This window comes from Lepidochelys olivacea (genome assembly GCF_965140295.1).
Source record: "Lepidochelys olivacea isolate rLepOli2 genome assembly, chromosome: 14".
NCBI lineage: Eukaryota > Metazoa > Chordata > Testudines > Cheloniidae > Lepidochelys > Lepidochelys olivacea.
Genome location: NC_140424.1, coordinates 25142733 through 25170078, shown reverse-complemented (window position 1 = coordinate 25170078; position 27346 = coordinate 25142733). Strand labels below are relative to the sequence as shown.

Below are 27346 nucleotides of genomic sequence, written 5' to 3'. Positions count from 1 at the left end.
GACTTCAAGTTACAGAGAATCCACTATTTACACCAGTTTAAACCTGCAAGTGACCCGTGCCCCACACTGCAGAGGAAGATGAAAATCCCTCAGGGTTTCTGCCAATCTGATCAAGGAGAAAATTCCTTCCTGACTCCAAATATGGTGATCAGTTAGGCCCTGAGCATGTGGGCAAGACTTACCAGGCAGACACCTGGGAAATAATTCTCTGTAGTAACTCAGAGACCTCCCCATCTAGTGTCCAATCAAAGGCTATTGGGGGATATTTGCTGCTAGCAGTCACAAATCGGCTACATGCCATCATAGGCAGTCCCATCATACCATTCCCTCCATAAACTTACCAAGCTCAGTCTTGAAGCCAGTTAGTTTTTTTGCTCCCACTACTGCCCTTGGAAGGCTGCCCCAGAACTTCACTCCTCTGATAGTTAGAAACCTGCATCTAATTTGAAGCCTAAACTTGTTGATGGCCAGTTTATATCCATATGTTCTTGTGTCCATATTGGTACTTAAATAACTCCTCTTCCTCACTGGTATTTATCTCTCTGATGTTTTTTACAGAGAACAGTCATATCTCCCCTCAGCCTTCTTTTGGTTTGACTGAACAAGCCAAGCTCTTTCGGTCTCCTCCTTGGATCATCCTAGCAGCCCTTATCTGTACCTGTTCCAGTTTGAATTCATCTTTCTTAAACATGGGAGACCACACTGCACACACTATTCCAGATAAGGTCTCATCAGTGCCTTGTGTGATGGTACTAACACTTCCCTGTCTCTGCTGGAAATACCTTGTCCAATGCATCCTAGGACTGCATTAGCCTTTTAGACTGCTGTGAGGGGACTCCGCTGCTGTGCCTCTGGGTGTTTTAAGCTCCCTTGGTTCTCAGAAGGCTGCAGCAATGTTTCTTCCCTTGGCCTTTCCAGCACATTTCCTGGGCAGTGACTTAAAGTCTGCTACCCCTTCATGGCAATGGACTCCTCAGCCCACTTGCTTGAGCACCCCAGGACCAGTGCTGACCCTCAAGATACCTCAGTAGCCTTAATGACACCCTCTTCCAGAATGCCACCAAAGGTGAGAGCCTTCTGGATTACAGTTTAACCCTCTCAGAGGGCCAGATGGCAGTTGTAAAGCAGATAACGCACAGATGCACTTTGCATAGAGTCTAACACCTTATTCAGTCTTTCGCTTAACAGATAAATCACAACAGAATACAGAGCAGACAAATTAGTAAACCCTAAATACATTTTCCTGCCTCCGTTTCCTCATCACGCCAGAGCATTGTTTGGACTGGGGTCAGGATAATTGGGGTCATCCAGGTCCTTTGGCTGCAGAGCTGAAACGTGTGTGCTGAAACATGGAGTCTTCTCCCCTCAGCTTGTCCCCTCTGACCTTGGTCCATGGTCTTCCTTACTCCTGTCCAGACATTCTGTGTGTCACACCCCAAGCTCCTTTTGTGTGGCTCTATGTATTTCTATATCCCCTACCAGGACCTGACTTTCTTTGTTCTATGTTTTCCACTGCTCCCCTCTGAGAGGTAGGGTAAAGCTGGTTGCTCTTATGTGCAGTTATCGCTCGCATAATTATTGTGTGGTCAAAGCACAGTCATTAAAGCTAAGCACTCCTTGTTGTCCTCGATCGGGTGTGTACCTGCTGCAGGTCCTGTCCACAGTGCTGCATACATACACAGATGCTTTCAATGATTCAGCAATTTCTTGATAACTTTAGAATAACTTCATAATGTCAACCAGAACTCATAGGTTGTACAGACAGTGCCCCCAAATCAGCACACTAGGGCACAGGAATAGGGGAAATGGATGGCTCTGGTCCATTTGTGTTATACACACAGGGGGGTCCACATAATCTATCACCAAAGTCACACTGAGAGCATCTTTCCAGCATTCTCCCTCATCTCCGTTTTTCTGTTCATGTGTGAAGAGGTGACATTTAATTTTAAAATGGATCTAGACCTAGTGGTCAATCCATCATTTGAGACTGGACCGGAAACCCCAGAGTAGGGAGTAGTCCTGTGCTGGCCCCTGGGTGATCCAACAGGCCCTTATACCTCCAGCTGTTCTCTCTGGCTGGCCTTGAAAGGAAGCTGTCCCAGTATCTGTCAGTGGCTGTACTCCTGAAGGCCTTCGCTAGATGACTAGCTGTCGATCACATTGCCCTGGGCAATGGGGAGAAAAGGGTGGGAGAGAACAGTCCTATTGCCACACTGCAGGCTCAGCATGCAAGGCCTGTGGGGTTCTTATTACAAAATGGATCCCTGTCTAAATTCTATCTGTTGTGATTCCCCTTAGCCTGACCTCTCTCTGTTTGGGAATCACCTGTTACATAGTGGGCACTATCACAGAAGAATAGTAATAATTATGGTCTCAAGAGAGAGCAATTAGAAACACTAGACCATGTTGAGGTAAAATATATACATCAAGAGCATTGCTTTGGGCAGCCTGTCTCTCCAACTCACCCCTTTCTTCCCACCTGCCTTCTCCAAAGCTAACTCCGTCTGGATCCATTCTGCAGCACAGCAGCATATGCACAGCACTACCTTTAGCCCCTCACTAACACAGTCCCTCTGGGAGAATGGGCTCCCTCTATACAAACTTCCATTGTGGATCTGTCTCCAGACAAACCCAGCCTCAGATGCAAAGAGCAGCCAGAAGGCAGGGGCCACACCTTCAGCTTCATTAAGGCAGCTTTTTTCAATTCCCCCTAGTGCAAAGCAGCTATTCATGTGGCTAACTTGGCCTCCCGAGGGTCTCCTCTGCACAGGAAGACTGTCCAGAAGAAAAGAGCCTCCCATTGCAGGACAGGAGCACCCAGGAGCTGAATTTTATGATGCTGTGGGCCACATTTGACCTTTGAGCTGAACTCTCTGCTCCTACTTCAGAACCTCAGGCTAGGAAAGTAGTCATCACAATCAGCAAACAATGTTCACGAGCCTAATCCCAGAGAAATAAACTCCCCGCATTAGCATCTGCCACTAGCAGATCCTGACAATTTGATGCCAGGAAGAGTTCAAATGCTAGTGATTCCCAATTTAACCACAGTCCCCATCCATTAGCCAAAATGCCATTTCCCTCACTTTGTGATCAAGTTAATTTAATTCTTTCTTGAGTGTCTTTCCATTTTCATACACTGTTGCTTCACTAAGATAGGGTCATGTATTGAATTAAATAAGAATAGCTCCTAGACCAAAGCTGTATGCAAATCTAAAGGCTGCAGAGCACTTCTTATTACATGTTACACACACTTGGCCCTTTTCAGTGTGTGTTCCACAAACAGTGTAAGCCACATGTGGTGTATGCCGTATGCTTCTCCCCAAGGACCGATCAGGACCTCTCTCAGCATGTGGTGTTTACATTGCAGCAGAGTGTAGCAGAACTGTGGGATACACTCCCCTGAGGGCGCAATGTATTGACCACTAATGTCCAGTATACCTCTCCATCAATAAAGAAGAGATCGCTCTCTTTCAGGAGAGCCCCAGCAAAGCAATGGCAGCGCTGGTCAGCTCATGTCCCCAGGACCTTCTTGTCGCTGGGTGCAGCTGAAAAGAGTAGAAATGGTGTCACCCACACCACCTCCAATCCGTGTCTCCGGCTTGCCCTTTTGGCTTCTTCAGTGCTCCAAGCTGGGAGAGGACCCCTCTAGTCATACCTTTGGACCAAGGCTGTGGGTGGGGTGAGACTTCTGACGCCTGTTTGCCTTCCCTGCCTCTCCTCATCTGACTGCTTAGCACTGCTCAGAGAGACTTAGTTCCTGCTCAGATTGTCAGCACTGCCCTGCAGCGTAAGCTGTGTCCCACAGCACTGTTACAACTGGGTCAGACCAGAGCTCTCCGTCCCAAACTCTGGGGAAGGTCAGATCAAGATAGGGACTTTGCCATTCAACCCTATTTTCATAAAGAACCAAACTGGAACCCCGAGCCCCAGCAGCCTCAAACTCCTTGGAGGTTTGGATTCGGATTCAGTTCCAGATCTGAACTCTGGGCTGTGGTAGGTGCTGCAGCTCTAGGGTGGGGGAAACAGGAAATAGGAGGCCTTTCTGGGGCTACCTCCACCACCCTTAGGCCCAGAACTCTGCCAGGCAGGCCCATCTCCCCACCGAAGATATGGGATCAAGGAAAGAAAAAAATCCTTGAGGATGGAGAGAGCCAGAGACTCAAGCTGCCACTTACAGTTGCAGAAGCAGTTTCATCAGGGACCTTCAGACTCATCAGACAGCTGGCTAGCTTATACTCTGAATATTGTTCTCCCTCTGTTGAGTACCTGCCAATTTCAACCCCAATCCTAACCCCTGCCATTCAGCTTACTTCAGTATCTCTCTGTCTACCCTCATGCCTGCCATCGTCTTCCCTTTCATTCATCCCCAATCCCGTTACCGCTCTTCCTTTTCTTCCTTTAGCTAATCTTTTCCTGTCTTCCTTTCTCTCCCACTCTTGCCCTAGAACACATTGAATATCTACTATAAAATACAATGTAAATAAACAATGCCCCACCCCAAAATTGACAACAGAGATCATGGAACAGCACTTTCAGACTATCACTCTGTTGTATCTCTTTCCCCCACACCGTATCTCTCTTGTCTACCAAGACTATAAACTCTTCCAAACAGGGACCATCTCTCAGCATATATTTGTACAGCACTTAGCACAATGAGGCCTCAGTCTCACCTGAGGTCTCTAGGCACTACCATAATACACGGAATAGTTAATAATAATAACTAATGTGACACCAGCACATCTCTAGAAAAGAGCCATTAACATTGCCTTTGCTGCAAGAATCATTGGGTGAAATCCTCTGGCCTGTGTCATGCAGGCCAGAGAAGTTGATCAGAGGGGTCCCTTCTGGTTTTAAAACAGATGACTCTCAGGTACACCTTGCATCTTTTACTTGCCATCCCCAGTTCCCTGCTCCTAGAAAGCCCTGAAAAATGTGCACATGTAATTGACTCTTTCTAGGGACACAACAGTGGTGAAGTGTGGTAGGTGCCCCCAAAACAGTTGTATTTCACTGCTTCTTCAAATATGAGTCTTGTTTTCTCATTTTTTTGAGCATATGAGTCTGGTAGAAAATAAGGAGAACTCCTTCATGTTGGCTTTCAGAAGGCCTTTGACAAGGTCCTTTCCATGAGGCTACTAAAAGAAACTAAGTAGTCCTTGAAGTAAGAAGCAAAGTGTTGTCATAGGTCGGAAACTGGCTAAGAGATAGGAAACAAAGAGTAGGGATAAATGATCAGTTTTCATCCTGGCAAAAAGTTAACAATGGCAGCCACAAAGTTCTATACTCAGATTAGTTCTTGTCTGGAAAAGAGAGGGAGCGGGGAAGTGGCAAAATTTGCAGATGGCAGAACATGATTTAGGTTAGACAAGTGAGGAACTTCAAAAGCACCCAGCCAATCAGGGTGACTGGGCAACATGATGGCACATGGCACTCAATGTGGATAAATACAAAGTAATAGACATTGGAGGGGAATATTTGAACTACTCATGCACCCCATAATCCTTCCATATTTGAGAGGGGGGTCGTGAAGATAAAGCCATACACGTTTGGAAGGAGCTCAGATACTATGGTTTTGGGGGTCATATACGTACCTAGATAGATAAAACTAGTAGCACAGGGGTCAAACACAGGTTCTTCTCTGCCTGACTTTGGGCAAGTATTACTGACAGGTTCTGGAGGAGCCTTAGGACACCAATGGTAAATTGGATCTGTGCCCCTCTAGGCTACTGACAAGTAGTGGAAACATTGTGTCCATTATTTGAGGAGATTGTGAATGGCCACCCATAGCAGGGGTTGTTTACTTAAGGAATTGACTTTGAGGTTTTTGACATAGTTAATCTCTCTAATTATCACCCAGTCTCTAATCTCACTTTTTAGGGAGACGTTTATGACACAGTTGTGGTAATCTGACAATTCCTGGAGTCCTCAGATGGCCTCCAGTCTGGTTCTAGGCCTGCATATTGCACGTAGACAGCCCTAGCCCCAGTGGTTGATCTGCTGCAGGCCGAGAACCAAATGTTTGTGCTGATCATTGTAGACCTGTGAGCTGTCTCTGACCATGCTGGCATGGCCATGATCCTAGGTGAGGAGAAATGGAGGCATTCTGGACTAATTGTATCTTTTTCTCATGGGACGACATGCTACACAACCTTATACAGTAAATGCGAATGAAGGAATAGGATTCCAATGATTCCATTGTCCATCTGTGGATAGCTCCCATTTTTCTTCAAGTGGTTGCAGACATGTGTTCCACTCAGGTGTGCGCGCACCCAGTACAACAAAGCTGGAAATCTTTTCTTAGCAGTGCCCACAGTACCTGTGTCCTGTAGCCCCTCCTCTAGCTATGCAAGGGCAGTACCACCCCAACTCTACTCAGTTCCTTCTCACCACCCGCTGCTTGAGCTGAAACATTCTGTGTGGTATTTTACCTCACTTTTTTCTGTCACCAGAGTTTCCATGATTCTGGTGTATATAGTTAATTATAGTGACACCCTTAAGTTTTTGTTAGTTAAGTAGGGTTTAGCCTGCTAAGATGCCTTCACCAAGTTTTAAACACCATCTGTCATATGGAGTGGCTATCCCCAGTAATGATCCCTACACTCAGTGTTTATTGTGCCTTGGTGAAGGGCACATTGTGGAAAGGTGCTCCATCTGTAAATGGTTCAAGAAAACACAGGTAGCAAGATATTTGTACCTCAAGCAATACCTTCTGAAACAGGACATGAGATCCACCTTGGAACTGTAGACTTCCACAGATCGTCCAGTCCCAACTCAAGATGTTGCTCCAGGCTCAAGGTCTGATATTTCCCCTAAGAGGAAGGGGGATTATTCTCCTTCCTCTGGTCCTCTGAAGAAGAGGTCTTGCAAGACAGACGAGGCCATTCCAGGACTTGAGAGATTCCCCTTCATCTTTTAACATGCACCAGGATTCTTCAGGCTCGCGGGATGGAGTTGGCCCATCTAACCACTTCCCAGTACCACACCGAGAGCTGTTGGACACTGTACCATCGACCTCAGTACTGGGCATGGGGCATGTGTTGAGTATGACACTGACAATGTCGGCATCAGCACTGACTGTCTCTACACTGTTGGCGTCCCAGGTTACATCAGACCTGCTCTGCCTCTCTGATTCATCGATAATTCAGGAGCACTCAGCTGCTGTGGCTTCTTCTGCTTTGGCTGTGTCCTCTGTACTGCCTGGTCTGTTTGCAGAATTGTCTCAGTCGGCAGCACCATATTCCACACCACCTAAGATGCAGAGTGCGGAGTTGAGGTCAGTCCTCTTTTTGGTACCAAGGGGTCCATCAGCACAGACACTCTCTTCAATACCAACAATAGCTTCAGTTCACACGTCATTTTTGGGATTGATACCAGTCCCAGCTTCAGTATTGTTGTCTGCTCCTGTGTCAGGTGGAAGTACAATGCCTATTTTGGTACAGTACTTAACTTGTTGACTGTTCTTCCATCCTTGGTTCTGATGCCATTCCCATATTGGCATTTGGATGAGACTGGTTGTTTGCTTGGTCCACATTTGGGGACATCTTTCTCCTCTCCCTTTCCTTGAAGGCAACACTCTCGGAAGTCCTTGAGGCCATCCTTGGATCATCATCCGTACTAAGATAGGCATCTTTCCTGCAGTAGGGACAGGGACTCCTGGCCCCATACCTCCTGGACATAATTGCCATATCCTTCTCCCCAGTGGCCTCCTTGGAATATTTGGGACCTTCCTTGATCTACAAGATCCTGTTCTTCAACCCAGTCCAGGATAAGGTTGCCGACCAAATCTGCAGCCTGTCCTTCTGACCCACCTCCACTGCAGATTTAGTCGGAGGTCATTCCCCCTGGGCCATTTCAGCCTGAACCCCTCATACAGGAACAAGTGCTGCCACAGGGAGCCTCCACTGGCCCTTCCTTCTCCTCACTGAGTGATTCACGGTAGTGGGCTCTCCTTCCCTGTGCTTGAGGATTTCAAGTCATAGCAGAACCTCCTGATGTGTTAGGTTTCCACCTTGAGCATGCAGGCCAAGTTCGTGCAGGAGAATACCCATAAGTTGTTGCATATTCTCCAGTCCTCAACCTCAGGCAGGGTAGCTCTTCCCATAAATAAAGCTCTTTTGGAGACTGCAATACCCAGATTCATTGCCACCTACAGCGAGGCATTCTGACAAACAATATTATGTCCTGATGCAGGGTTTTGAGTGTTTCTATTCCCACCCAGCCCCCAAACACTCTTGTTGTAATGACAGTAAATGATAGATCATTGCAGGGGAGATACAAGTCCATGCTAAGGACAGGAAATCTAAGAGAGTGCATTGATGGAGAGGAAAATTTATTCAGCCTCATTGTTACAGATGCACATTGCAAATCAGCAAGCGTTGCTATCTAAATATGACTTCGTTGGTTGGGACACTGTGTCGAAATTAACTGATAAATTGCCAGAATCATCCAGGTAAGAGTTTGCTGTTCATTGTGGAGGGCCATCTGGTGGCCAGAACATTATTAGAGTCAGCACTGGATGTGGCAGATGCTTCCCCCAGAATTATGGTGTCAGCTGTGACTAAGAAAAGGGCCTAATGGTTACAGAATTCTGGCATTGCTCCTGAGGTTCAGCAGAGCATAGAAGACTTGCCTTTTGATGGTGGTTTTATGTTTTCCAAAAAAACTGACAAGACTTGACATTCTTTTAAGGACTACTGGGCTACGGAGTGTTTGTTGGGGTTTTATACCCCATCCCCAAAGAGACGTCGTTATGGGGGTTTTCAGCAACAGCAGCAGTATTGCTCACAGTGGGTTTTCCAGCAGTCATCCGTTACTGTTAGACAGCAAGACTTCTCCAAAATGGGTCATAGGTCACAGAGGAGGAGATCTTCTGGATCCAATTTTAACCAGCCAGGCCGCCCTCCTCCAATGTCAAGCAAGCAGCCATTTTGACTTGCACATCCAGGACATTGTATAAGTAGGGGCATAGCGAGCAGATCGAGGGACGTGATCGTCCCCCTCTATTCGACATTGGTGAGGCCTCATCTGGAGTACTGTGTCCAGTTTTGGGCCCCACACTACAAGAAGGATGTGGATAAATTGGAAAAAGTCCAGCGAAGGGCAACAAAAATTATTAGGAGTCTGGAACACATGACTTATGAGGAGAGGCTGAGGGAACTGGGATTGTTTAGTCTGCAGAAGAGAAGAATGAGGGGGGATTTGATAGCTGCTTTAAACTACCTGAGAGGTGGTTCCAGAGAGGATGGTTCTAGACTATTCTCAGTGGTGGAAGAGGACAGTACAAGGAGTAATGGTCTCAAGTTGCAGTGGGGGAGGTTTAGGTTGGATATTAGGAAAAACTTTTTCACTAGGCGGGTGGTGAAACACTGGAATGCATTGCCTAGGGAGGTGGTGGAATCTCCTTCCTTAGAAGTTTTTAAGGTCAGGCTTGACAAAGCCCTGGCTGGGATGATTTAATTGGGGATGGGTCCTGCTTTTGAGCAGGGGGTTGGACTAGATGACCTCCTGAGGTCCTTTCCAACCCTGATATTCTATGATTCTATGACATCATTCCAACTGCGATCTCTCAATCCCCATCTCTTCAGTTTGGGGACAGCCTGTCTCACTTTTACAGTGTTTGGCACACAGTAACCATGGACAAATGGATCTTAAGCACTGTGAGATTGGGTTCAGAAATCCAATTTCTTTGGATTCCCCCTTCCCACTCCTTCTCTCTTCAGGGACCACTCTCACAAGCCACTGCTCCTTCCGCAGATTCCATTTCTGCATTCTTCAGGAGCAGAGAGGAGGTCCCCCTGCAGCAGGAGGGAAAGGGATTCTCCTCCTCCTCCTCTTGGTCCCCAAGTCCACGGGAGGAATGAGACCTAGCCTCGATCTCCACAATCTCAATAAGTACATCTTTCAGTCCCCCAGCCACCTGCTGCTCCAAGGCCCTATGGGACTGCTGCTCTGAAGGCCTCCAGGGCGGCCTCTGGGACCACTGCTGCTCTGGCAGCTCCCAGGAACAGTGGCACCAGCCACTGATTAGGCAACCCCAGGGCCAGCTGCCCAGCTGCCCAGCAGCAGCAGGTGCGGCTTGCCTCAGAGTACGCGCCAGCAGTGGCTGATGCGGCTGGCCGCAGGACCGCCCAAGCAGTGGCCAGTGCAACTGGCCCTGGGGCCACTCCAGCAGTGGCTGATGTGACTGACCCTGCAGCACCCAGGACCGCTCCTTGGGTGCTCCCTGGGGCCAGCTGCTCGGGCAGCCTTGGGTCAGCTGCAGTTGCAAAAGTCACAGAGGTCAAGGGAAGTCATGGGATCTGTGATTCCCACCACCTCCATCACAGAATCGCAGCCTTTTTCATAGCCTTGACTTTTTATTTTCTTTGAAGATGGGATGAAGGGTCAAGCAGTCTCCATGCAAATGTTTTCCAGGTGGGTAACATCCTGCTTTTCACTGGTTTAAGGGATAGCTTGGACTGTGCCTCCACAGAGGTTATGAGCTCATTAGACAAGGGCCAAAGCGACATCGATCTCATTTCTCGGTGATGTTTTTATATTGGACATTAGCAGGTGTGATATTCCCAAGGGTTCAATATAGTCTGTTGAACAACTGTGTCCCCCCAATTCTGCAGTGTTTTACACTGTGTTTTACACTGAGAGAGCCACCACTCCTGATCTGCTCTCACACAGCGTCCAGCGTGTGAATCACTCCCAGCTATAGCCAGCCACCCATGAATTACACTGCAGGGCAACACCAGCAAACTGCCAGTCCCAGGCTTCCCCCAGCATCGTGCGTCTTGTACTGCCCAACACCTACCTGGACAATACAAGCTCATATAAAATCTGTCATTTAATTAATAGAAAATTATATGCACAAACTGTGTTATCTCAAATGGAGTTTCTCAAACACTTTAGTCCAAGCACACTGGTTTAGATAAAACAAGTTTATTAACTACAGAAAGAAAGATTTTAAGTGATTACAAGTAATGAGGCATAAAATCATAATTGGTTACAAGTAAACAAAAGGTAAAATGCATCTAATACCTAATTTAACAAGCTAAGTGAATTCAAAGCAAAGCATCTCTCTGACCACATGCTGTAGCAGTTTCACCGGCTGAACTCCTTTTAGACAGGCTCTCTCCCCAGTCTAATAATGCTTCCTTTGTCCTTCAAGTGTTGTTGCCATGAGTATAGATGAAGGGAGAGATCATTTGGGGCCTCTGTTCTCCATTTTTATATTTTTTCCTCCTCTTTGAGAATCATCAGCAAATGATGATCAGGAAACAGAAAGTCTGTGGAACAGAAACCTCCAGTTGTTTCTTTGCCAAGATGTAAAACAACTGGAGGTTTTTGTTCCACAGACTTTCTGTTCCCTGAACATCATCTGCTGATGATTCTTTTTCTGCCAAGGAATAGCCACTTAACCAGCTGATAGTCCATTTGATTTTATTGACACCTGGCTGAGGTGTCAGTTTACCTTTTGTCTTTGAGGAACTGGTTTGTGTCTGCTTTTCTAAACTTTGAGCAAATGTTGTACAGTAGACTCTTATAACTTTACATACAATGTTGCCACACATACTTTACCAGGACAATAATGATCAGTAAACTGTGAGTTTTCAAATGATACCTCAGAAGGCATACTTGGTACAAAATCCATCCTAGGTTTGTAAAAAGTGTACACATGGAGATACAGGCAGTCACAACTGCTACTTTGTCTTCAATATGTACTTTTGCCAAGTATGCTATTATGACTGCAACTTGATAAGATGCAAATTTTAGGGAGGCAGTTCTGCAATCATTCTTTAGGCTCTGAGCCCCATTGCAATTTGGTGCAAAGGAACTGAGGCTGGTCAGGGCAACAGTGCCCTTAAATTGCCCAGGGAAGAGCTACGGAGCCAGAGGGCCTGAGCACTGCCCCTAAGGGTACTGCTAAGCAAAGTTCTCTGGCTTTGGTGTGCTGAGCACACGCACACCTGAGTGGAATACACCTCTGCACCCACACCTTGAAGAACAACAGTTACAATACAGGTAGGTAACCATCTTTAACTGATGAAGGGAGCCCTCCCTGGACTGTATGCTAGGGGTTCTCATTGTCTAGCCTAGTTCTCAGATTTACTGTACAGAGTTATGGTTTTCACAGTGTGTTTCTTGAGATGATCAGACCTTGTAAAAATGGCTAGTTGTCATTACTTTGGAAGGTAATTTGGGATAAGGCATGAAGCAGAAATTCCCAGCAGTCTCCAAAATGTGAAGGGGCTCCACACAGTCTCACACTGTAGATGAAGGGAATGAATTCTTAAGTAAATGCTGGTTTGTGTGTGTTACTATTTCTGATCATTACTATGGCAACCCCAGCATCGTGTGATATACATCCTCTGTCAGAGAAAAGCTCCTTTGAAGTATATGGCTGAAGAAGCACTTGGATGTTGCACATGTACACTCAGGTTCACTCGTGTTCACAGGCATACTCGCTCTGGCTGACACACCCTCTGTAGAACAAATGGTCATTTTATTGCTAAAGTGGTGATGTTATTGCAGGGGTAAATTTGTGGCAATTCTCTCTTTAGCTTCCTTTTTTCTGCCTTTCCAGTAGTTTGACTTCACCAGTGCTTGGAGCAGGCGCTGGCCTTTCTGCATGGATCCAGCTGCAAGATCTGGCTAGCTAAACAAATAATAAGGAAAAAAATCACTTGAAACTTCAATTTCACTTCCACTTGAGACAATTCTGCAAACGCAGACTGCGAGATTTGCATCCCTCTGCATGCAGCCTAGCCATAAGCCTTAGCTGTAAATATATGGGGGATTCAGAAGTGCTTTCCAATGCCTACTGATGTGCACTCATCCAGACCTGACTCACACAAGAACTCTGTCACAGGCTTCAAAATCTGACATAGAAAAATATATGGGAAAGGAATGACATGACTATTTAACCCCATTTACTATGGGCCCTCCAGAGCTAATTTGTGGAAGCGAAAAAGATAGAAAACTGGTGCAACATACGCTTTCAGAAGTGTGGTGGAGAATGTTGTTTGACTGGCGGGAAAGGCTCATGCAGTGGAGCAATTTGCAGAGTTCCCCTCGGAGTTATAAATCATCTTCACAGTATTACAGTCCTTTTTTCCTATGAAAATTTGCCCCATTTTCTTATTTACTTCTTTCCTTTGAGGGACTGTTCATCTGACCGAGGCCATAAATCCTTAATGCCAACAAATTGTATACTATCTGTTTTCCTTTTTCCCCCCTTCACTCTATTTAAATTTTAATAGTTACATAAAAAAAGAAGGAATAAAGCATAAATAGACTGTCTGGAGTTGTTTCTCCCAGCACTGACCCTCCATTAGCCATCAGATCAGAAATGCTCTTTGCATCAATCTTCAGAAGGCTAGCAATACCGGCAAGTATTGTTCAGTAGCATCACATCAACACAAGTTGAATCAAAAGGTTTTTTTCAACCACATGATTCTGTAAAAAAAAAACTGATGTAGAAAAAAAACCATTGTCATTCTGTATCTATTCTGATACTTAAGGAACAATATTTCTGGTGTTGAGCTTTATCCATAAAATGTTAGCTCTTTATGGCTGGTTGTGTGTGTCTCTCAATTCTTTGTTTTGTTATTGGACTAGTAGTAATAGAGCATGTTGATTGCCTGGACTCTGGGATTTCCTTGCCATTTCTAGCCCTGACTGCGGTGGGAAAGAACTGCTGCATGAACACTCAGGGTATAATTGCATTTTGTCCCCTGTTTTTCTCACTGTTATATTTTACAACAGAAAGGACCCCTCGGGACCCATGATTCCCTCCTGCTCCACTTAATACTAGCATGGTCCCAAATCATTAAAGGAAACGAAAGCTGTGATTTTATTTATTTATTATTTTATTTATTTAAGCTCTAAACTAGAAACCTTGCATCCTGTCGACATGAATGAAAGCCATACCCGCACCCTCTCCTTCTGGAGTATCATTTGATTGGAACTGAGGGATGCAAGCCACTTCCTGTGGGAGAGATGTATCTAACCTCTCCATCCAGTGTCTGTTCATTCCCTGGACAATTATTCTTCTCTTTAGTACTACGTGCATTCCTGAAGTGCCACCACTGCGGAAGCTGCATACTTATTCATAAACCTCACTTCTGGCCCAGACTAGGCTCCAGCAGAGGTCCTGTGAAAAAGAACCATGTGATCACATAATTATAGATTGCATTGTGATGCATATGCACATGGGGGCCAAATTAAAGTTCCATGGACAGCCTAAATGCTGATATTTCCTAGCTTCTGAGTACGACTTTGAAGTTTTAATATAACATTTTAATGTTGATTTTTGTATGTCATTTTGTATCGATTAAACACTGCCTTGTATGTAGGATAGTGGTTCCCAAACTTGTTTCGCCACTTGTGCAGGGAAAGCCCCTGGCGGGCCGGGCCGGTTCGGCCGAACCTGCGAACGCGGCAGGTAAACAAACCAGCCCGGCCCGCCAGGGGCTTTCCCTGCACAAGCAGCGGAACAAGTTTGGGAACCACTGATGTAGGATAACAGGCCTCAGTAAAAATCTGCCTAACATCAAAACACAATACACACACTAGCTGCCTTGCAAACTGGACTAAAGTGCACCATCATCACTAGGTGCCTGCCAAGAGAGAATTCAATCCCAGCTTCTGGATGAATGCCTTCTACAAAGAGCCCTACACTGCAAGGATAGTGATCTTTGCATTTGAAAAACATGGTGCCTGGGTCAAAGAAACAGAGACCCATTGACTTGTTACCCATTTAAACACAGCCCCATGGGTTTTGTTGTGGTCTCTGCATTTTGCCTCCCCTTTGCACCTCCCCCTGCCTCCCGGTATTTTAAACAGTCCCTGTGGCTTTGCTGTGGCACATTCCACGCTGAACTGCAGGCAAAGCATGCTGCAGGTAGCACTAAAAAGATGTGGGAAGTAATTAGACACTCAGGGACAGATTTTCAAAGATTATTAGGTGCCTACAAATGCAGACTGGAACTTAGTGTGATTTTCAAACATGTCTAGTGGTCATGTCTATTGAAATCTGTGGAGTTACATGCCCAACCTCCATAGGCTTTTCTGACAGTCCCACCAGTTGCCTATTTTGGAGTGCCTATATACCTTTGAATATCTGGTTCTCACACAGCAGGATGCAAATCCAGAAAGCTACTCTGAAGTCTGTGGAGCTACCCCAAGTAACACCAGAAGAGAATATGGCTCCTATTTTCTGATACTAGCAAGATAACTGGTTCAGGGAATGGTTTCTGGGCATAGCAAATGTGTAGTCTAACTGAGTTAATCAGCAAGGTTGGAGGAAGCCTTGCTTCTGTGTCTCCTTTCACTCTTTGGCATCAGCTATATACAGGCTGTGGTCTCCATTAGGGGTCAATCTTTGCCAGTAGGTACCTTGCACGTCAATGGGATATAACTGCAGTGTCTCAGATACCCTGGATAAATGCTGACTTTTAATGGCAACTATTGTACAATATCAGTAGAGAAATCTGTACTTACACACAGGACCTTTGCCCCTAAATGCAAAGTCATGACATGGCAACTGGAAAGGGCACATCACTGGCCCAGCTTAGCACACCACACAGCCCTATTTCTATATATAACCTAGCACACTCTGCCTTCTCTTCAATATGCCACCTGCAGCAGCCTCTAGCTAATGTAACACCAGCCAGTCCTTCGTGCCTCATGTCAGGTTCTGTGTCTCAGTGCTAGATCATCCCCGAACCAGATTCCTGGGCAAAAGTACTAAGAGCTGTGGTTCTGATCCAGGCTGTTATCATACTGTCTCAGGCTTCCCTCCTTTCCCGTGGAACAGACAAACAAACCAACACTGCTGTTCACCTTCTCCTCTACTCCTGGCCACAACCCCTCCATCCGTGTCTCACAAGAGGGACCAGAAATGGGTTCTGGAGCAGCAGTGGTCACATCCTCCCAAAGCATCTTTTCTTCTTATCCCCATTAACTTCTGTGTAAGATTTCCTCTCTTTTTGGTTTCTGTGTTCTAGGTGGTGTTGATCATCTTGATGGATTGTCAGTTTCTATGGCACCTGAGCTTTTATCCACCTTATGTCCCCTCAACTAAGGGTCTGGATCAGTCCCAGGCCTCCAGAATTTAGCCAGGCATTTTCCAGTATTTGTCATCCTCAACTAATAAATAACTGGGGAAAGGCGAGTCATGCTGCCAGATCATTTTTACCCACAATCACCAGCTGTCTGTGCCCTGCCTCCTGAGTCTCTCAGAAGAAAGGCCCATTTCCTGTCATGTCAGTAGAATGGTCAGCTGGGGAAACACTACAGGGTTTCCACCAATGTCCCACCTCTGTGTAGCCCTGAACAAGTGTGTGTGTTAATTTACTGATGGGCGTTAGAAGCCCATTCTCATTAGAAGCCCAGTTGTACGAATAAACAAAGCTTAGATGTTGTGATGCTGAAAAGCCTGTTAAACTTGGTTTCCTGGGAACGGACATCTATTGATACTGAGCGTGAATTATTTTACTAAAAATTATCAAACAGTTTCATTGCATCTGTCTGAAGAAACTCTCCCTTTTCTGGGAAAATAATGCGGCTTCGACAGCCTTACATTAATGTAACAAACAGAAGATTATCATGCCTAAGAAAACAAACAATCTGAGAGCTGTTTCTCTAATCGCTAGTTCTTTGTCTTGATTATTTTTAACTTTAGAATGTATAAAATCTCAGGCCTTAAGTCCACTGTATGTCTGCGGACATGAATTACACTCTCTGTTAGGAAAGTTATTGACTTCTGGAGTGTGAGGGGACTCCTTAATCTCATCTTGGTGCTATATTTGATGGCTGCTCACTCCAGATGTAAATGCCAGCAGTTGACAAAGTATTGTCCAATTTCTCCATACTAGAATATCCATCTGGTGGCCAAGTGGCTGAGTTCTCTGGAGAAAAAACTTGAGCAGCATAGTGAAGGCAGCCACCAGGAGTTCCGCATCTTCATTAGTGCAGAGCCTGCTCCTTCACCTGGTGGCCACATCATCCCCCAGGGCATCCTGGAGAACTCCATCAAAATCACCAATGAACCTCCAACTGGGATGCATGCCAACCTGCACAAGGCCCTGGATAACTTCAACCAGGTATGGTGACATTCCATAGGAATCACTGGCTTCCTTCATGAGGTAGCTACAATAACCAAACAGATTGCTGGATTAGTTAAGAACGAGTGTATCCAGATGCGCAGCACAATGTACGTGGCATATCTGCTACCTTCTGCTCCCAGGTGGCCACTGCATAACCTTGTAGAATCTCTGCTTACAATCTATTTAGGCAGCATTGAGTGGGCAAAAGGGGCGGGGGAGTGGCACTCTATGTCCAAAGTAGCATTACCTGTTTCCAAGTCACTGACAGTTCAGAAGTAAGTGATCTGGGGCACCTGGCACTGGCCATTGTCAGAAGACAGGATACTGGGCTAGATGGACCTTTGGTCTAACCCAGTATGGTCGTTCTTATGTTATTATGTTCTTATCTAGAACACTTATGGATCACTGTCTTAACAGATAAAGCACAAGGCATGATGTCTGCTATAGGTGATCAGCTCCTTACAGAACTATGTATAAATGTGTAGGGAAAAAGCTGTGTGATCATGGAGGACTTCAGTCTGAGTGACACATTCTGGAGGTCTCATGCTGCCAGTACTAAAATCTCCTTGGAATGTCTAAAGATTTTAGATGATAATTTCCTAATTCAAAAAGGGTTGCATCCAACTCGAGAGAATTCTGTATTAGACCTCATGTTGATAGATAAAGAGAAATTGATCAAAGAACTAAAATTACTGCTAACTTAGGTAAAAGTGATCATGATTTGATCTCATTTATTAAGTGCCAACAGAATAAAGAATAAAGTGCCAACAGAATAAAGTCCAGATCAGTAATATATACTTGGTGCTTTAAAAGGGCCAGTTTCAAAAAGCTAAAAAGAATTATGAGCCAGATCAGTTGAGAGAGAATTCAAACAAAGAAACAAACAAAATAACACCAACCCAATGATAATTTAAAACTGTTTAAGGACATTTTACTAGATGCCTAAAAAGCCACAACCTGGCTTAGAGAGAAAGTAAAAGCAAGTGTAAAAAATAAAAATAAATTGTAGTAAAGTGGTCATTAAGGGGTAACTAGGTTACTCAAAGTTTTATGGGTTAGAGTCATACGCCACCTTCTCCCCTTACTTGATTTTTCAGTTAGTGTGTGTGTTTTCCTCCAGCTGGTTTGTACATATTGACAGGTTTCAGAGTAACAGCCATGTTAGTCTGTATTTGCAAAAAGAAAAGGAGTACTTGTGGCACCTTAGAGACTAACCAATTTATGCTCAAATAAATTGGTTAGTCTCTAAGGTGCCACAAATACTCCTTTTCTTTTTGTACATATTGGCACTTAGCAGTCCCTTTACAAAAAATGTGTATAACAAATGGAAGAAAGTGGAATTTGATAGCAATGATTATAAATCAGAAGCTAGGAATTGTACAAAATTGAAAAGGGAAGCAAAAGGATATGAGGAGAAATCTATGGGTAGCAGAGAAAAGGAGTTTTTCAGGTATGTTAGGAACAAAAAAAATCCTAACAATGGTATTGATCTGTAACTAGATGGAAATGGTAGAATTGTCCATAATAATGCGGAAAAGGCAGAAGTGCTCAATAAATATTTCTGTTCCATATTTAGGAAAAAGCCAGATGATGTATTTGTATCATATGAAAAATTTTGCATTCCAACAGTAACTAAGGCAGATTCTGGGTCTGATCTGAGCCCCAAAGACGTGGAAAAGAAGGCCTGGTATCTTTTGCTCCTCTCTGTACCTGGACTCAGATGCACATGTGTGCTTGTGCCCTGGGGCAGGCCATGCTCTTGTTTGTTATTCAAAGTATCGAGCTTTGTGCCTTGGCCCAAAAAGGCAGGCAAACTCAGCTGCAGGCCTCACTGAGGTCAGACCCTCTGAGAGAGACCCTCAGATCTGTCTTCAGATCATGGCTCCATTATCAACCAGGGACAAGTAGGCCATCTTCAACATCCCAGCCCCATAAGAACAACAGCAGATGTTGGTAGGAAGCCCTTAATTTTATGTCTGCATGTTACTACACGAGTATTATACACAATCTATACCAATAGACAACCACACAGAGTGGACGTTAAAACTCAGCATGGGCCCCCAGTTATTACTGTACTGTGGTATCTGAGATATGGCACTTGTCTCTTATTCTAAGTACATGGTATCTCTGAGACCACAGCATGGGAACTGTTCACAAATGTCCCTTTTCTTGGTAACCACTGTGTACGGAGAATAGGGACCGACTCTGAATTAGATTCATTTTTCAGCTGAATATTTAAATAAAGAGGGAACAACTTGATAGCCTGTGAGTGATCAAACCACCTGAATCTCATACACTCTGCTTGGACAGGAGCCTACAAGGATATCCCTGAGCACTGGTATGGAGATTCAGTCTAGAGTCGTCTTCACTTCGAGTCAGCACTGGGGCAATGCCATTTCTCGTGCTAGGGACTGCTGTGATATTGCCTGTCCTCTCTTGTGGATGGGATAAAGCCAAGGCCCTGGCCACTCATGTGTATCAAGAATCCTATGGCATCGTTCCCTAGAGACTGGGGCATTACCCCCAGGCTTAGCCAAATCCCAGCTGGCTAGCTGTATTCTGTCTCCCTAAATCCCCATGCTATTCTTCACTTATCCTAAGACAGCCCTGGATCACCAGCTGGTGCAGAGCAGCTGCCTTGTTCCACCCACAGTTGGGCAGTGAAGTCACACTTTCCCATGCAGAGGTCTCCCAGCTAGAGCCCCTGTTGTGGGAAGTGAGGGAGATGGAGACCATCTACCGCAGAGCAGTCCCTAGGGGCATTCTGACTTTGTCAGCTGCTTCTACGCATGACAGAGCAGCAGGTGGAATGCTCCTTAAAAGATGCCCCCCTGTGCCCACATGGTGCTTCTGGCCAGTAGAGAAGGTTTTAAGGCTACTGTTGGCTTGGCCAGTCATTGCTCGTTAGGAGCACAAGCATCAAGCTTTGCAGGGTGTACCCCTGTGTAGTTGTTCAGGTCCAGCTGCAGTGTAGCCTGCAGCCCAGGAGCACAAGGGGATCCAGGCCTGTCAGATGAAGGTGCTGTGTCATGTGTACTCTGTTAGATGCTCTGATTTTGAAGGCATCTGCAGTATAAGGAAGAGAGTCTCCAGGGAGGTGCAGGTGGGAGGTTCTAGGTAGGGGTTAATGTGAACAGTCAGTGAAGATTATTCCATTTTTATCCACAGCCATTCATCATTTTGAATTGCACAGAAAGTCCCACAGAATAGGGGAGGGGGAACCTTCCCCCAAAGTAATGTTTTCATCCTGCCTGTGCTCATTTCAATCAGATAGTAATTAACATTTTCTAAATTGCTAGAGCATTATAAAATGCCTCTTATCACAAAATCCTGCAATGTGTGGGAGGAGAACCTTTACACCTCATTTCACTGCTTTGTGTTCCATTCTTGCTCAGCGTATGGAATGGATGTTCAAATTTAGTTCAGCTGAAAGCCACAAGAAGGCTTATTATTGTACACGGGGAATATTGTTCTGGTTTTGTAGCTAAAGAAAAGGTTGGGATTAAATAGAGAGAGAGGCCAAATGAGGCTATGAGCCAGATCCTTTCTCAGGTTTCATTCAGACCAAAGTCCCCTTGAAGTCACTGGGTGGTTGCCGGAGGAAAGAATGGGCTCCGAGCATGGTAGGATGCTTTGACCCTGTTCTTTCATAATATCTGCAAAACAGTGCCCTAAAAACCGAGGGAGTTTAGAAGCTGCTCCCTAACTGAGGGGACAACAGGGCAGTGATTGCTCATGATGCCCATGATTCCCATTAAACAAGGATCAGCACATTTCATGGCAAGCGGGACCTCTATTCCCTAGCAAGGTCCCTGAATTCTGCAGTGGGGCAGTGCAGCAGCCTGGGAATCTGCTGCAGAGTTGGGTAACCTAAGAAATGGAAATTGTTAACGAATGGGTGTGAAGTTAAATCATATAATCAGTATAGCAACCCTTTGTTTTACGTATTTTGCTATTAAATTTTGTTTATTTTATGCTAACCTCACTCCCATCTTCAGTTCTCAATGTATCAACAACACACAGCTGCATCAGAGAGGTCGTCATTGCAAAGCTGGAAGTTTTGGCACTGAGGAGACATGGAAGGCCATTTGGGATTGTGGGATGAAAACGTGGGCTGGATGTGTCTGCCCACAAAATCAGCAGTGAAATAGTTAACAAGGCAGGCACTAAAATAGTTGTCATTAGCTTTCCATGTGAATGCCGCAATGAGATGAATGGGTAATACACTTCTCCCTGAGCTATGGTTTCAGGCTGATTGCAGACTCAAGCAGACATCACTGCACTGGCTCACACCAGGGTCGTCGCACTGTAAGGTTTTCTTCCCAGTCACAAGAAATAGAAATATTTTTAAATAGCAGCTTGGATTCTAATGCACAGTTCCATGGCAAAAAGGGCGCTCCCGTGGCTGCCGTTACCATGACTTGGGTGCATGAAGGGAGCAGTGACCAACAGAAAGACCAGCTTTCAGAAGCACTGTAGAGCCGTACCTCTGGCACTGGTGTGCCAGAAGCCATAGTGGGGGGATGGTGTCTTAGCTACAGCAAAAACCCTGAGCCTTTCTGGCTTTAAGTCAAAAGCTGCAATGACAGTCACAAGGGGAAACAAGGTGACAGTTACAACGGGTGCCCAGCTAGGATGGGAGCGATGGAATCAGCTCCCACTTTCAGTTAGCGGAGCCTCCCACCCCAAGTAGGATCAGGCTCACAATTCCCTGCTGGGAGGGCTCCAATTCCCTCATGTTTAGGGGCTGCTGGGGTGCAGGGCTCTGTGTTTTGACTTTATGCCCTGTACATCCTCTTCCTTGCTGTGAGAGAGACTCACTCCACTAGAGATGGACCCAGGCAGCTTGCCTCCCACTCAAAGCCTTATCGCTCGCACGCTCCCAGCTCAGCCCTGAAAGCTGGCTTCCTTTGTTCCTCTTCATTGACTCAATGACTCAGGCTCTCCGCCCCTCCACCTCCCAGCCTGCCAATAGTTCGACACTGCCCGTTACCTACTCACTATGCAGAGCGCAGCCTGGAAGATGGGCATCAGTGCATAGCGTCAGAGGTCCAGTTTTGTTATTCTCCCCACTACTTGGCAGTTCCTGCTGGTACATGCTGGGTGTGTGCTCAGTACAAGAAGGTTGTATCTATCAGGTGAAAATGCTGGAAGAGAGAAGGCAGTTAGGCTTGTTTTCCTCAGAATGTATCATCCATGGAAAGGAAACCCCTCTCGGGTAATGTACTGCTCTTTCCTCTGGTCCTGACCTCCCTCAGGGTAAATAATGCTAATGAAACCCTGGAGCACCGAAGAGTTCGTTTTCAGGCCGCAGTGCTACAGTGCTTCTGTTACAATGGTGACTCCCGGACAGTTCTCTGTCCCAGACTCAGATCTCTGCTCTGGCCTGCTGCACCCCTCGTTCCCAGTCAGCTGTGCGGGCACTAGTCACCCGTAGAGCTCGGAACACAAGAGGGCTTTGCAGGCAGCCAGTCTATGTGGCGGATTACATTAGTCAGAGCAGGCAGAGTCAGTACTTTAGGCATGCCCACTACAGGGGCCTATGGTTATGGCAGGTGGGCAGTGCCAGTTCACAAGCCAGGAGTCTCAGACCCAGGGACTGAGGCAGGGGTGAAAGGCTCTGGGCTGTTCTCTTCTCTTTGGGGCCCTCAACACTGCATCTCTTTGGTTTTAATCAGTTTATTGAGCCTTTGACAACTCATCCTGCCAGTCTGCAGCCAGCAGACTGCCAATGGGTGAATGCATGCGTGGTTTGGGACAGGTGGGAAGTCCCTGACAGACAACAGTTTTGAGGAGTCAAAGCACAGCCCTCCATGCCCCATGATTCTGTGACCAAAGAATCATTTGCCAGACCCCGAGCTTTCATGCGTAGTACTTGCCATGGTTAAGAAACCTCTGAGAGAAACCTCTGTGTAACCCCGGCAGCAGTGTCTGCTTAAAGCACTCCTGCAGAAGAGATGTGAACTGCCCCATTGATCTCAGTGTGGTGTCAGTTCACTGCTGATCATTTCAGTGGAAACATCCAGCTAAAGTGCTCATCCACTATTGCTGGGTGCAGCAGCAGATATGGGAGCAGAGGAGAGCGAGGCAGCTAAGTTGCTGTAAGAGCTAGTGAGATGGGGAACAAGGAATTCAAGCACAGCAAAGAACATCAGGTCCCCTTGATTGCTATGCATAAGGAGAGGGGGAGAGGAGATGTGTCTATTCTCAGTGTCAAAGGTCTAAACTCCCCCTGGGGGCCAAAAGCCCAAGCTGTCCCCTCACCTTTCCAGAGACCAAAAGCCCTGGTCGTCCAAACCTTCTGCTGTCCCCATGACAACTTCAATAATAGAGCTCTGCAGTCAATAACTAGACCTGCCCGCTCAGTGCTTCAGGGGGTATTTAATATTGCAGTGACATAGAAAGCTGCCACAGCATTTCCAGTCTCATAGAAACCAGGGACCTACCCTGATTCATGAGTTAATCAGAGCTCAGAGAGGCTCCCCCTTGGCTAGCTGAGGCAGGAGCAGGGCTGTGAAGTGTGTGTATGTGGTGAAGGGAGGTTCTTCCCCCAGCCTTGGTGGAATTCACCAGGGCCCAGCCCAGCCCCCCAGGCCATGCATTCTACCCAAGCTTTGCACCGCAGTTAGCTCACAGCACTCTGTAGGCTGCAGACCTGGGCACTCATCACTGTACCAGGGAACATTTGGAAGGTTTGTTCAGTACTATATGGGCTCAAAGCTTAATTTAAAACCCCAAACTGCTTAGCAGAAATGAGTGGATGAGGCTGCTATGTTGCAAGGACACTGGGCAAGAGGATTCGCCAGGCCCTGAGTTCATTAGTGTTTGTGACCCCTGTAGAGCCCTGAGTTGGAGGGTATGGTGGAAATGCACAACATTGCTGATCTGTTTCCATTTCAGGACACGCTGGAGATGTGTGCTCGGGAGAACGAGTTCAAAAGCATCCTGTTTGCCCTCTGTTATTTCCATGCCGTGGTGGCAGAAAGACGCAAGTTTGGGCCCCAGGGTTGGAACCGCTCCTACCCCTTTAACACTGGAGACCTCACTATCTCAGTCAATGTGCTGTACAATTACCTGGAAGCCAATTCAAAGGTGCATGAAACAAAAGAATCAGCTATGTGTGCAGATTGTAGCCCATATGCTTATTACACATCTGTTGAAACGTCTGAAATCTTTTTCATTAAGTGCCAATTCCCCGGCATCGTCAGGCTTTCTAGCTTAAGAACTCAGTGTATCTTAGGGGGATATGGAGCGGCCTCTGCTCCACTTGCATCTGTTGCAGCTTACAAACTACACTTAGATAAAATATCAGCTCTGGCATGTGCAAGTCTCCTCCCTGCCATTTTAGGGACAATGTTTGGAAATGTTTGGCTGCCTAGCCATCTATGTTTAATGTATGGAACTTCAAAGAGATTCGCTTCTCATCGGGAAACCCCACAAAATCTGTTCTGCAGGCTGGGTTTCTCTGGGCTGCTCTCCTGCATGTAGTGATTTAACTGCTACATGATATGCAATTACTTAGAAAAATGAAGTGGTGAAATGAAAACATTCACCCTGTAGATCAGTTCTTTGCTTTCCTGTCTGCAGCCCCATGATGAGGTCAGTGGAGTTGCATCTGCATGGACTCTTTCATGCCCTCTTGGTTCATTATTTAGGTCCCCTATGATGATTTGCGCTACCTCTTTGGTGAGATTATGTATGGAGGTCACATCACAGATGACTGGGACAGACGACTTTGCAAAACCTACTTGGAGGAATTTATTAAGCCAGAAATGCTGGAGGGAGAACTTTTCCTAGCTCCAGGATTCCCTCTCCCGGGGAACATGGACTACAATGGTTATCACCAGGTAGCCTCTTTGTTTGCTGGTATTATTTATACTGCTGAAGTTAATGTCCTCCATAATCACCTTTTAATCTGTCATAGGAGACAGTGAATAGGATTGCAGAGTTCCAGCTCATCTTGTATTATTTCCTGTTATGTTCTTTTTCTGTAGCTGTTAAGCATCCCCTTGGATGAGCCAAGTTTAATGGTAATTTGATACTTCATCATGAGCTCTTCTGTTCATGCATGAATAGAACAACTGTATTAGTTCTTGGGACTTGAGCAGGTCTAGTGGAAAATTACATCCGCATACCGTTTGCTAAAATGGCCCTTTCAAGCTCCTTTTAGCATTGGGTCTGATGAGAAACACTCAAGACTCTTGGATGTCTACTTACTGATTTCATCCGTTCTTTATGTGCAGAGGCAGCAACAGTGGCTGACGTATTAGTTAGTTTTTGTTCATAAAGTTGGTGAAACAATCTCTACTCCTGGAAGTGAAATTCCCAGCAAAGAGTTCAGAGTATTGATGCCCAAATGTGTAGCAAATAAAAAGGTAGAAGAGGCTCATCTCTGAGATATGTAGCCAAGACATCCTGTAACAATGGCCAGGCTTGTTTTCTTGTGGCAGAAATTATTATTATTCCAGCAGCTTTACTAATTCCACCCTCCTGCTTCCTAGCAGTTTGTTAGCACCGCAGGTCAGTCCAGCTGGATACACTGCATTGGGCTGACTGTGTGTGATGGCTGTCCAGCCCATCAATGCGATCAGTAAGTGTAAAGTCCCTAGCCCTGTACGTAACAATAATGGGAGGTGTGATCTTTCTGTGTAGTACATAGACAATGCCCTGCCTGCCGAGTCTCCGTACCTGTATGGTCTCCATCCAAATGCTGAAATCGGCTTCTTAACCCAGACCTCAGAGAAACTCTTCCGCACCGTGTTGGAGATGCAGCCTCATGACAGTAATGTGGGTGAAGGAGGAGGAGCTACGAGGGAAGAAAAGGTAAGATGGGCAGAGGAGGGAGCCATTCCCACTTGGGTGACTTTGTTTAATTTGGCTGCATTTTAGTCTCTGTTTTTTCTCATGACCCTTTATTATAACCTGGTCAGCCTTTGTACAGTGCGTATAAGAAACAGAAATAACCAGTCTAGCATTCTTCAGGAGTTCCCCATGATTAGTGTAATTGTATCATAGCCAGTGCTAGGGACTTTAACTGGTTCTCTGCGCTCCAGTGCCTTAATTATCATCATGTGAGGACATACAAATTTGTAGTCATTGCTACCTACCCAAGCCATATGAAAGATGATGACGATGTGAGAGCATTGCGAATAAACCGGGCTGTGGCCTCTGCTGGAACACAGCGATCAACCATGGGGGATAGCAGTGTGGCTGGCATACATACAGGCTCCCAGGACGCACCGTATACAAAATGCTAGCCTGATGCTTTGGAGTTTTTCCTGGTGCATTTTCTGTTTTAGTTACACACTAACGATCATATTTCCAAATGCAGCTGTGAAGGAGACAGGAAATAACTTGCTTTGTTATGCTTTTTCCCCATGTTGTATTCGTTCAGAATACCAAATTCTATTTTAAATGGAATTTTAAGCTAACTCCAAGTTTTGTCACTAAAACATTAAAGAATCGTTCATAAAGTCAGCAATCCTGAAGGCACCAGTATTTGATTTTACCTTTATAGCTTCATCCATCTTCTTGCATTGAACCTGGCCTTGGAAGAAGGAGCAATGCAAACCTGGATGCAAAATAGAGTATGCCATGCCATGCGGGCATTTATAAATAATCCTTGTAAAAGAGCCTTATTTGACATGATGTTTGGTAGTTATTTGAATTTTCCTAGGCTGGGACAAGCTCTTTTGAAAGTTGCCGCGTGTGATTCAGCAAGACACTGATTACTTTCTGATGCAGTAAGTGACAGGTGGAGCTCTCTTCCACCATTCAGCAGAGGAAGCACATGGGACACTCACTGATTCCTCTCTCTCTTCCCTTTGGCAAACAGGTGAAGACTCTTCTGGAGGAGATTTTAGAGAAATTAACAGATGAGTTTAACATCCTGGAGCTGATGGCAAAGGTGGAGGAGAGGACGCCCTACATTGTGGTTGCCTTCCAGGAATGTGAGCGCATGAACATCCTCACCAGCGAGATAAAGCGCTCCCTTAAGGAGCTAGATCTGGGGTTGAAGGTAGGCGCTCTCTCTGCTAGAGGTTGCAGCCTTATGAAATCTCATGTGCGTGCTGAATGACTGGAAAGCAGAGGTGATGAGGATGTGAAGAGAAACCAAAAGTGTCTCACGTTTTAAACAGTTTTAAAATGGTACCTAACAAATAGCACAGTGTGCTGCAATGGTAACTTGAGTCCATGGGGGAAAATTCACAGTTGCTCTTCACAGATCAGACTAGATGATCACAATGGTC

The 27346-nt window shown here is 45.7% G+C and overlaps 1 protein-coding gene across 1 annotated transcript in view; it reads left to right on the top strand.

The window, feature by feature from the left end:
• DNAH9 (dynein axonemal heavy chain 9) overlaps nt 1–27346 on the top strand; it is a 387812-nt gene that overhangs the window by 343029 nt on the left and 17437 nt on the right. The window contains exons 63-67 of the mRNA XM_084647504.1: nt 16866–17093; nt 23997–24188; nt 24752–24943; nt 25749–25919; nt 26932–27114. Coding sequence (XP_084503630.1) covers nt 16866–17093; nt 23997–24188; nt 24752–24943; nt 25749–25919; nt 26932–27114 — 966 coding nt within the window. The remainder of the gene's footprint in view (nt 1–16865; nt 17094–23996; nt 24189–24751; nt 24944–25748; nt 25920–26931; nt 27115–27346) is intronic.